This window comes from Euprymna scolopes, chromosome 26, assembly GCF_053919585.1.
Source record: "Euprymna scolopes isolate OS-2025 chromosome 26, ASM5391958v1, whole genome shotgun sequence".
Lineage (NCBI taxonomy): Eukaryota > Metazoa > Mollusca > Cephalopoda > Sepiida > Sepiolidae > Euprymna > Euprymna scolopes.
This window is the reverse complement of record NC_136507.1, coordinates 79892545-79905690: the sequence shown is the minus strand read 5'-3', so window position 1 is coordinate 79905690 and position 13146 is coordinate 79892545. Positions and strand designations below refer to the sequence as shown.

Sequence of the window (13146 nt, the reverse complement as noted above, 5' to 3'; positions counted from 1 at the left end):
TGTGTGTATATATAGTGTAAGTATATAGTGTGTATATATATAGAGAGAGAGAAAGAGAGAGGGGAAAGAGAGAAAAAAGAGAGAGAGTGTGGCTTTGACTATGACTGCCAACAATGACTTCTGCCTTTCTCGCAGGAAGATGTGACACAAGGTTGAAAGGTGGAGAAATATCTAATCTTTACAACCATTTATAATTTTTTTTTTGCTGTCATTTGTTAGAAAATTATTTTGCCAGTAAGTCAATTAATCTTCTGCAATCGCTGAATCAATTTGTTTCCCCGAATTCACAATAGGCCTATTGTTATTTCAAAGATTATCAGTTTGTACCGGGGATTTAAAAACAAAACAGTACATTAAATCATGGTTTCCCAGCAGTGTAGATCAAACACCTCCTCCTCATTTAAACACAAGAACAAATTGTCCAGGATAGTGAACCTAGTTTTTATCCCCAGATTAATTAGATTATATATATATATATATATATATATATATATATATATATATATATATATATATATATATAGTAATAAGTTAACGGAGGTCATTACTATATATAGAAATAGTTGTAGTTGCAGACAGGCAGAATATCTTTTTATGTTATCGACGCATTAATTATCGTAAACATTTCTATTAATTTAATATGGAAGAAAATTAATTAGTAAACTTAATTATTTTTTTCGAAGACATGTTCATAGAAAATGTTAGTAAATTAATTTCTTAAGTCATTATTTATCGTTTTCCTTTTTTCTCCCACAATTCTGTTCTTTTGCGGGGGGGGGGGATTTTCACCTGCTATAAATGTAGAATCCTTCATTCGGAAAATAATAATGAACGAACGAATACAAGATGTCGAATTTCACGCGTTCCTCGCTTAAAATAACGAGTCGTTTCTGCTGCTCTGGTTTTCAACACAATGAAATCTTAAATAATAATAATAATAATAAAAAAACACAGGGGAAATAAAAAGAAAAGCTTGCGATCGTGAAGACAATAAAACGTTTCTTTTTTACAATAATTCCAAAAAAGCTACCAATCTGACGTTAAACTGTTGGAAACATGCTTGGATAATTTTATCCCTCCATGGAGAAACTTGACTCCTGATGCAATCTTCTGCCTACATGAACAATTAGATGCGTCCTAAGATCGAGTACACCACGACCTCCGTAAGCAGGCCTGTTCAAGAAATCTCCTTTGTCTTCTGACGTCAGATCTCTCGGTAATAAAATACGCCTTAATAGATAAAGAGATCACTTCGAAAGAGACAGTTATACACAACATGTAGATATATGACGGTGGCAATTTCTCTATTTGTTACATCAATGCTATATATATATATATATATATATATATATATATATATATATATATATATATATATATATATATATATATATATATATATATATATATATTGTTTTTATCAAATATTAACGGGGGCGCCCGGCCTTGGTTCTATCGTAAAAGACGTTTAGATATATTTTTATTCATGCAATTATATATATATATATATATATATATATATATATATATATATATATATATATATATAGCATTGATGTAACAAATAGAGAAATTGCCACCGTCATATATCTACATGTAGTGTATAACTGTCTCTTTCGAACTGATCACTTTATCTATTAAGGCGTGATTTATATATATATATACTTACTATAAAATATAAAGGTGATTCATTATATATATATATATATATATATATATATATATATATATATATATATATATATGAATGAATCGTCTTTATTATTAAGGTTAGTGCAAAAATAATGTCTTCTTTTGACGTATATATATATATATATTTTATATAGGATAAAAACGACATTATTTTTGCATTAACCTTATATATATATATATATATATATATATATATATATATATATATATATATATATATATATATATATATGGTTATTGTGGTTTTTTATCATATATATAAGGTTTGAATTTGTCCGAATAGTCTTGAAACAATTGTAACTAACGAGGAAATACACTATTTGTTGCTATCAATCTATTCCTTGATGTCTTGATTTTGTTAAAACAATATACATATATATATATATATATATATATATATATATATATATATATAAATCACGCCTTAGATAAAGAGATCATTTCGAAAGAGACAGTTATACACTACATGTAGATATAAATTTTAAAGCGATAAAAAATCATGCATTCAAGAGGTGATGTATCGTGGGACATTAGTACAGTATCAAACTGCGGATACTGGTGTCATGAGTTCGACCCCAACCTCTGCTGACGACGATTTATAGCTAGAAACAAGAATGACCATAGGTTTGCTTTTAGACACGTAATAATAATTACTAATATATATATATATAACGTATATATAATATTTAATAATATACATATATTTATAATTTAATAATAGTAATAAATACGAAATTATATACAGTATTTAATAATAAATACGAAAATTGCATGAATAAAAATATATCTAAACGTCTTTTACGATAGAACCAAGGCCGGGGGGCGCCCCCGCTAATATTTGATAAAAACAAATATCTGCTTGTTTTTCACTGAAGTTTTACGTATGCTTTACACGATAAAAAAATTTGCATAAAACGTTGTCCTTGTCGTGATATAAAAATTAATTTGATTTTAAAAGTACATAAAACAGAATTTTTATGTCACGTGCAGCATTTTTTTCTTTTCATGTGTTAGCATTAAAATATTATCGACTAGAAATCCCATTAAAACTCATTAACCCTTACCGTCAATTTACTTTTCAACAAAGATGCTAGGCATAAGGTGATATAATGTGGGAGTTCAATTTAGTTTGATGAAAAGGGGGCGAGAAAAGGTGACTCTTTCAATTTTCAAGACATACAGCATAAAACGACATTATCATCAAGGAGGTGACGGTGGCTAAGTGGTTAACGACACATCCTAACAACCTGAGTATTTTCAGTTCGATCCACAGAGATACTTTCACTTAGGAATGCTGGAAAACTTCGTGTGGTATCTCTCATTAGTACTGCAGCTATACACACGTTTTAATAAATAGACACTGTCGCAAGGAAAACAAGACAAAAATTCAACTCGACTCTCTTTTTTCCTTAGTGAAACAGCCGACATTAATTTACTGTTGCCCTCGACCACAGTGCGCAACACATCTATTTCTGTCCTTCTCTGACGTGATTTTCGGTTCCTCGAATCTCTTTCCAATACCGCCCCCCCCCGCGAATCTCTTTCGAATACCGCCCCCCTCAAATCTCTTTTGAATATCGCTCCCTCGAATCTCTTTCGAATATCGCCCCCGTCAAATCTCTTTCGAATACCGCCCCCCGCGACTCTCTTTCAAATACCCCACACTCGAATCTCTTTCGAATACCGCTCCCTGCCTCCAATCTTTTTCGAATACCGCCCCTCCCTCAAATTTTTTTCGAATACCGCCATCCTCGAATCTCTTTCGAATACCGCTCTCTACTCTTATGCGATTTCTTGTTTGTGCGTAAGTGCATGTAATTGTTTCCTTCTTCTTGCCGTGACGTCACTTCGTACACAGCTGGGTTACTTGCATACAGCTTCCATACGCGCACCTGCGCTCTGTTACAGTACCCGAGGTCTTTCTAAAAAAAATTCTAGGAAGATATCGCGGAAACGAATGTCAACAATAATCATGAATGAATGATACTCATCATCATCATCACCATCATCATCATCATCATCAATCTGGATACAATTGATTTCCGTTTCCAAACTGAACTCATAATAATACAAAATGACCAAGTCTGCCATTTTCCGTTTTAAAGTAGAAACTGCGCGTGCCAAGGCTTTTTCCAGCAATTTAGCCCAATCGCAGTTGAACAGAAGATTTTCTCTCCAAGTTCAGATGTTCAACAAAATACATAGACAGTCTTCTTACCGGCATTCGTCCAACATATAGTTCCTTTGTAAGATCGGTAATCGTGTCTTGATTAAAATGTGAGTCACGCTAAACACACTGGCGATTGCATCGTCTATCGCCGCCACAATATAGCCATCAATACGTCTAGAAGTTAAACGCCGTCGAGTTTATAAAGTGTCAAATGAGAATACCCGACATGCAAAAGGACGGTTATACTTCCCTGTAAGAATTACAAAATCTCACATCGTCCTCTCTCTTAATCAGAATATATATGTGACTAGGGACCGCTTGTGAATCTAATTTTTCTTTAGAAATTTCGTTCCTCGGAGGAAGCCGGTGTAACGGGCTTAGTTCATAGAGAGTAGAAAATGAACCTTAGGGTTACTTTCGGCAGTTCCATAGCTTTTGTCTGTACATGGTGGCTCACTTAAAATGTAGTTGAGAGAAGAGATATTCTTTTATTGTTTAAATTACTTGTAGTGTTATAAAAGATGGTGGAATGCTCTCCGTTTACATCTACACATTTCTGGGTACATTTAACAACGTTTACAGATAGTGCCTATAAATCTTCTCTGGTAATTCTCCTGATAGCGTTGGCAATGTTCTGCTTTAGTTGGTCTAAATTGTGAGGATTATTTGGATAAACTTTTTTGTTTTAAACTCCCACAAAGATAAAAATAACATGATGACAAGTCCGGGGAACGTAGTGGCCATAACCATTTACTTTTTGTTCTCTCTTCCCTAAACATGTCATGAACTCGTGTTAGTGATCAGTGAGACGTGTGGCATGTGGCGCTATCTTGTTGGAAAAAGAATTGCATTTTGTCTTGTGGTGGCAGTTGGTCGTTAAGAGGAAGCTTAGATAGATCGGGCTACTTTTAAGTGTATTATTTTGCCTTTTGGAACTAACATTTCATGAGTGATATTTCTGATAAAAGAAGAATTGCAATGCCTGTCTTGGAATCTATTCATATAATATTTATCGTTGGCAAGTTTTTGATCTTGAAGTGATATTTTAGCTCCTTGCATATACTGGCCTCCTACCTTGTCTGGAACAGTTTCTATAAAGAAAAAAGTTGAATTCTGTGATAAATACCAGGCATAACGTATAGAATTGATGAATAACTACAGGATTGTTCTGCCATTAATGAAATACAAAATTCTAAATTAATTTTTATTTAAAAAAAAAAAGTTTTAGATGACTTTTTAAAAATATTTTAAATGCATTTTTATTCTTTATTTAAAGTTGATTCCTAAATTTAAATTCATCTTAATGCGATTATTTTTTTATAATCACCAGAGATTTGCCGCAATATATATGCACGTGCAAAGAAACAAAGCAGCTTTTAGTAACCATTTTTTTTTTATATTTAAGACCCATTTAAAATATTCAATCGAACCACCTGCCACGCGTTGATAACATTTCAGTATCATTTTGCGGCTATTATTATTATTTTTTTTTGTTTGTTTATTTACTAGCAAGCATTGCCTGGGACTATAAAATACAAAATAGAAGTTAAATAATATTTAGAATATCTTTACATTAAAAAGTATATCTCTCCCTCTCTTTATATTTTTTTAATACGATGGCGGTCAAATTTGACCTAATGTCGTTTATTTTTGTTTATTCATTAAAATGTTGACACATTTCAAGCGCGTTTTTTCTCAAGTTACATGCGTAATACTAAATAGATTTAAGTTGAAATAATTCACAACAAAAACAATACAAAACCATTTTAAATGTCTATACAGAATTCTTTTGCTGCTTTGACTGGGATCAGCTTACCAACAATTAAATAATCATTTAATGCTAGCGGAGCCAATGGAAATTCCACAGCGGCATCTTTCATATGTATTCCTATGAACTTTCAGCGTGAATGGACACCTTGCGATATTATCGTAGCCCTTTTGTTAAAACTATAAAAGTTTTTATTTAAGTAATCTGGTTAATGTAGTGTCAGAATATATCTGGTTATTATGGTTTATCTCCAATATCCTTTAAGGGGTCCGTGAAATATTTCCATTGTATGGACGCCCGACGATATTATTATACCATCTTTAGACAAAACAGAAGACGAAGAAGGTGTATTTTAGTTTCATGTACTGCTCAAAAGGGACATCATTTTTTATTTTATTTTTATTTTTATTTTATTTTATTTTTTTTGTTACATTGCGTCCTCGGTGATCAGGAGATCCTATTTATTAAAAAGGAGGATAGAAGGTGATAATTAGAACTATGACAACAGCATATTCTTTTCATTACTTTGACTCTCGGATATATATCAGTTAATATCTTATATGTTTTAGATAAAGTGATGTGCTTCTCGTTTGATTAACTGTGTCTAACTGTGTCGGATATATACTCGAGAGTCAAAAAATTATAAGAATATTGTCATAGCCCTAGTGATAACTAGAGCTATGACAACAGCATATTCTTTTCATTGTTTGAACCCTCGAGTGTGTATCCATTGATATCTTATACGCTTTTATGAAGAGTAATGTGCTTTTCGGTTGAGTAACTGTGTCTAACTGTGTCGGATATATACTCGAGAGTCAAAAAAAAGGAAAAGAATATGCTGTTCATGCTGAAAAGATAAAAATAGAGTATCTATATACTAAGTTAATTTCCCTAACACAGTATCGCATTGTATCCACTTTTTAATGAATAGGATCTCCCGATCGAATACTTTATAATATGGAAATCGTGACACATTACGGTATTAATATGACTTTGGTGCAAAAATAATGTCGTTTTTATCAGATACATATGTAATGTTGAGACCCTTTGAATGTGATCATAGCGTAGTATCTGTGTTTACTATGAAATACAGGGCCAAGGGTCAAAATATTATTATAATTATAAATTGATTCGGCGACAGCGGGTCGCTGGATCGATTATTATGATTAGAAAAATAAACAATTAGATTGGTGAAAGTGATTGACAGCTGAAATAATAATATCACTAAAAAGGAATGCGAAAATAGAAAATAGATGTAAACATGATTTTTGGTTTGCATAAACAAATAACTAGATTGAGGTGACATCAGCTGTTGGTCCGAGACACGTAATGAGATGTAGATTTTGGAGATTCTAGTCAGTCGTTAGCTGAACGTCAGAGATAGGGGGGTTGGTCTCTCCATGACGCAGGGAGCGGTGTTTCCTCAGACAGCCAGGATGTGAAGACGTAATCTCTGAAGATGCCGACCGGAATCATTATTTACAGCTGTTAAAAAGAACTGTTTGTCTAGAACTGTTTCGATACGTCCACGTTAATCGTTTCCTGTTAGAACTGTTGCATAAATGTTAAAATATACACACTAGACGATCAACTAAATGATGCGATGTATATACATACACGTTTTTACACGTATATGAATATACAGATAAAATATAAACACCAGTATTCAACGTGTACGTCGTTATGGAATATATCCATATACACACATAACGTAACACATATACGTAAAAAAAAAAAATTTTTTTGCACCAAGCTAATATATAGATTTCTATTCATTTTTTTTTTCTCTATTTTCTTCTGCCGCATTACCTCCGTCCATCCTCCAAATCCTCTCTTTGTTTTCCGCCTAGGATGTTTCATGGAACCCACTGTGAAAAATTTCCCCCACTCTATATCTGTGCCTAAATCAAAACGCGGATTCCATGAACAAAGCTTCTTTCTTAGAACTGCACGCCTGTGGAACTCTCTTCCGTCTGCCTGCTTCCCACCGGACTACAACTTGGATGTCTTCAAGTCCAACGTTAACAAATTCCTAATGAACCGCCCCCTTAAGTAAACACTTCATCAAATCTCCACACTAACGTAATGTACTTACAATAACCCTTATCCCTGAGTGGCTTCCAGGCCTTGATAAGTGGTTATCACTGTGTAAAAAAAAAATCACAAGCGGTTTCCAGTCGCATTTATATCCCCGTTATGATGACGCTAGGTTTTTGAAGCTCCTTCTGGGAGGTTTCGACGTCCTCCTACATACAGCACCTGGTATTCTGAAATGGTCACCCATCTAGTACTGACCAGACTCAACGTTGCTTAACTTCGGTGACCTAACCAGAACCGGCGTTTCAACGTGATTATGCCGTATGTCAACGTGATTATGCCTCTATTCAAAAAACCCTATGGCACTTGTGCTCTCTCGGCATAGATATTCCGAGAATAAATGGAATTGAAAAAATGGTAAATACCAAACCTTATTAATCCTTAACTCTGTATCGAACGGGTCGCATAATATTTAGTTCTTCACATATTATCGTAAGAAACGGCCATAAAAAACTTAAACCAGATCGGCTTAATTGTTCCTCAGAAAAAAGTAGAACTTAGACACTAATCCCTATTAATCCATAACTGTGTATGGAACGGATACCATAATACTTAATTCGCTGCATATTATCTTAACAAAGGTCCATACAAAATTTTCGTCGGATCGGTAAAGTAGTTTCCGAGAAAAAGTGGAATGGACAAACAGAAAGCAAGCGGACAAACAGACAGGCTAAAAATTATACATCTATATCATTATAAAACTCAAATGACTTTGTAATGAGTGTTGTAACCACACATTTGGTTTAAGACTTCCGGTTGCGCATGTGTACATAACAGCGTAAACAAATAAACACAGATTGCTACTTTTGCAGAATTTGACCTGCGGACTGAAATATTAACGTTATTATTTAGAAATTATTATTTAACATGGAAAGGGTGGGGATGTTTTGCAACTATTCTGTATTACAACTATACTGTCGCAATTTTCTTCAAAATAAATCAACTTTGGCCCGTTGACAACTATACGAACATTTTACAACGGCGATTTACCCACGTTCTTCCTTTTATTATTTTTTTAATTTATTCTCCATTTTTAATACCCCTTTCTTAAAAACATTCATACATTTTCTTCTACACTACCAATATAAATAAATAAACCCGAAAATATTTTTTTAATTTGCGTTAAAAAAATAATCAACGCGACAATAAAACGTATTGTTTTACTGTGTACGTTTCCAGCATCCCAATTGTTTTTTTTCGTGTTTAAATTATCCAAATAAACAATTGTTAATATTTCCTGCTTTTTTTTTTTACATCGTTCATTTCTACATTGTCTTAATTAGTTTTATTGACCTTATTATTAACATAAATTAAATATTTGACCCAATCGGTCATGAATGTTTGTTTAAAATTAATGAAAAAAGTTACATTTATTTTCATTTTCTATTCAAAAAGCCATTCTTAACATGGGGAGAGTGTTTTTAACTATTTTGTACTTTAAACTAACAATTTCATTTAAAAAAAGATATATCAAAATTTGAATTTAACTTGAAGTATTACGGTATCTGTTCAGTGCACATTTACCTATAAGTATGGCAAACCACTTATAATTCAATGGCTGTAAGTTTTTTTTTTTCAAAAATAAACAATTATAAACAGAAAGACTCATAGAAATCTATCTATATTCTTTTTTCATTTTAATATGCTTTCATAGAAATGTTTCTGTTATGTCACAAAAAACTATTTTCTTTACGTCACAAGTGTCACGCTCATGCATTAATTCCATAGCAAATATAACATACTGACCCAACGGGTCACGGATAGTCTGGTGATATATATATATGAGCCAGGTACGTCCAAGGATGGACTACTGTTGACACATCTGGGCAGGAGCTAATAGAAAAACTTTTTAACTTCACAGGAGAAACGTATCGTGCCTGTGTCTGCTTTATCGTTATTTTCATGGCAAGTGCTCGTCTGAGCTCTAATCTATGGTCCCATCTCGCCACCTTCCATGAACAAAGTTTCTTTCTTAGAACTCCACTCCTGTGGAACTCTCTTCTGTTTGTCTGCTTTCCTGCTGACTACAATATCGTCGTCTTCAAGTCCAGCGTAAACAAGTTCTTTGTGAGCCGTCCCCTCACGTAATCCAATTTCCACTACTAACGATTATTACGATATTGTCCAATTGACTACTGTATACTCTTTACCCATTATATTTGAGTGGTCTCTGGGCCTTTATAAGTGATGATGCCTATGTAATATATATATATATATATATATATATATATATATATATATATATATATATATATATATATATATATATATATTGAAAGTATCGTTATCAAGCAATTCATTGACGGTATGAGACTTCAAATTAAATACTAATCAGTATTTAACAAGTATTTTTACTAATTGTGTATTTTATTTATTTATCTTTTTAATTTCAGTGCCGAATATAACCACAACCCAGTTCCAATTGATGACGCCATTGTGCTTTCCGGCGGCACGATTTTCCACCCGAGTCGTATGGTTGAAACTTCAGTTTGTTCAGTGAACATGGCCAAGTTCCCATTCGACACGCAGACTTGTACCCTTCTCTACGGTTCTTGGGGGCATACGGGCAACGAGGTGAACATTACAACCAGGCTGGGCGGGATTGACATGGGTGACTTCAAGCAGAATAACAAATGGGAAGTTTTGGACACATCCTCACGGGTAAATAGACATTTTGAAATTCATTCACGCGCTTAGATATTTCTATTAGAAATGCGTGTAAAAAGAGAAGAAACTTAAACTTGGGTTTAATTTTAGCAACGGTGAATTAGAACGAGCTATTTCTTCTACTAAATGACTCAGCATATACATAGGAGCGGCCTATATATATATATATATATATATATATATATATATATATATATATATATATATATATATATACTGGCATTAATCGTGACACCCTGCACTGAAGATTCCGAAAAGATGAAACACTAGTGTCTGTAAGTATTTAATTATTATAGTAAAAAAAAAAAATAATTATATATATATATATATATATATAGTAGTGTATATATATATATATATATATATATATATATATATATATATATATATATATATACTAGCAAAAGTACCCGTCGTTGACTGGGTTCAAAAACAGCCTAACGAAAATGGACTCTGATCTATTAAAGTATGATAGGTTATGAAAAGGAAGGGTTGAAAAGAGATAGCTTCGAATTTGGGAGTATCAAAACCAAAGCAAACTATGATGAAAGTAAAAATAAAATAGACAAACCCCATAATTTATTATACCATACCCGTTCACACTAAAACACTTATCACAATATTCTGTGGATCTATATTAAAAAAAACTTGTTAAACTTTGTGACATATTTCCATTCTATGGAGGCCAGGCGCGAACGAACACCCCATAATTTTATTATACCATATTTCTTTAAACTGAAACATAATTATCAAATTATACTTACGCAGATAGATATGAAAAGTCTTTATTAAAGTTTGTGCCTATTTCCATTCTATGGAGGCCAGGCGCGAACGCAGACTCCACAATTTTATTATACCATCCCTATTTAAGTTAAAACATACTTATCAAAATATTATTATGTACATCTATATCAAAAACACTTGTAAACGTTTCTTTTAATTTTTTAATTTTTATTTCCATACTTTGTGGACCAGGCGCGTACACAGACCCCACAATTTTAATGAATCATCATTATGCCAGATCAAACATACCCATTCCTGTGTCTCGATACATCTTCTATCATTATATGTGATCAGTTTTCTATAATAGTCAACCATATAGGAGCCTATTCGTGACCAGACACACACACAGACATTCAGCTTTATATTATATATATATATATATATATATATATATATATATATATATATATATATATATATAGTTTGTATACAACACGTAATAAATCCGATTTCTTCAAACTGAATCATTAAACAGTTGAAAGCAAACGGAAAGTCTGGTGCATCGGCTACTAGTCTCTCGCTACTTGACAGGGTTCAAAAGAGAGTCGCAAATCTGATAGGCCCTAAACTGGCATCTAAGCTTCAGCCTCTGTCCCATCGAGGAAACGTTGCATCCCTCTGACTGTTCTACAAGTATTATAATGGTGAATGCTCTGATGAACTGCAAGCACTTGTGCCCCCACGACGTGAACACCCTCGACAGACCCGACAAGCTGCAAAATCCCACCCCCACACTGCAGAGATCCCTAGATGTAAAAGATCTTTCTGCTCCAGTAGTTTCTTCTCCAGAACTGCTAGACTTTGGAATTCCATTCCAGGTCACTGCTTCCCCAACTGTACTGACATGCATAAGTTCAAGTGCAACGTGAACCAACATCTCGCTGCCCTAATCCCTACATAGTACCTCAGTAGATGTTTCCCCTGATAGTAGCCCCCTACACCAAAGTGGCAATATGCCTTGTTTGGAGTGAAAATATAATAAAATTTTTTTTTTTTTTTTTAAATATAAATAAACTGTGGTAAAGTGCTTAAATGCACACTGACATTCGTATTAAACACCCACTTTTTTATTTTATTTTTTAAAGGTGAATACAATTACCTTGTTGACTTCATCGTGAATATCCGAGCGAATTCAGAAATTATAACTAATTTGCATGGTCTTTTAAAAACGTACTTTTATTAATTTACTTTTGTTGTTGTTTTTTGTTTTGCTTCATAATTAAATCATTTTACTATTACGCACAGTTCTAGGTGTGCATACTTTCTACATTGTGTATAATTGCATAGCAATTTCAGCTGCATTTAGATTAATAAATCTAAATCTATGGAACGTTCTCTACTAAACTACTCTGTTAATTTTCGACCTACAAATTTGAAGATTGATATATAATGTATTCGAACCTGTGAAGCAAAATCGAATTGGTTTTTAGCCGGAACAATAGCTGCTAAGTAATCAAAATTAAAAATTCTTACTTGTCAGGTGTATTTCAACGTTATGTGTATGCTCTATGCATGCACAAATATACATTTATACGTTTAACAGCCTTAATTTGACAATCTTTGATATGGACGTTTCGTTAGCTCACACAGTAGCGAATACCGCTAGAGAGCTTAATGTTTTGGTTTCGATTCTAGCTCCAATATATTAATCAATTCCTGAATTGTTTTTTTAGTAATAAATACAATATTTGCATAAATTAAAATGTCATATTTAAGCGTATTTTACAACCGTGCAACGCCGAGGAGCCATATATATATATATATATATATATATATATATATATATATATATATATATATATATATATATATATATTGAGTAAAATGATTCATAATTTATAATTAAAAATCGGTTTCAAAAGGAAAAACAAACAAACTCAATAAATTGTACGATCGTTTCGGAAACGATGTTTTTATTGAAATAGACAATACGTCTTGAACAATAATTTTATCATTTGATTTTATAAAA

At 32.7% G+C, this 13146-nt stretch overlaps 1 protein-coding gene and 1 pseudogene across 2 annotated transcripts in view; one reads left to right on the top strand and one right to left on the bottom strand.

The window, feature by feature from the left end:
* The window catches only part of LOC145248214 (neuronal acetylcholine receptor subunit alpha-10-like), a 451727-nt gene that overhangs the window by 388499 nt on the left and 50082 nt on the right, over positions 1–13146 (top strand). For both annotated transcript variants that reach the window (XM_080110079.1, XM_080110080.1), the window contains exon 4: positions 10121–10388. In XM_080110079.1, coding sequence (XP_079966205.1) covers positions 10121–10388 — 268 coding nt within the window. The remainder of the gene's footprint in view (positions 1–10120; positions 10389–13146) is intronic.
* LOC145248584 (5S ribosomal RNA) lies at positions 7878–7994 on the bottom strand (annotated as a pseudogene).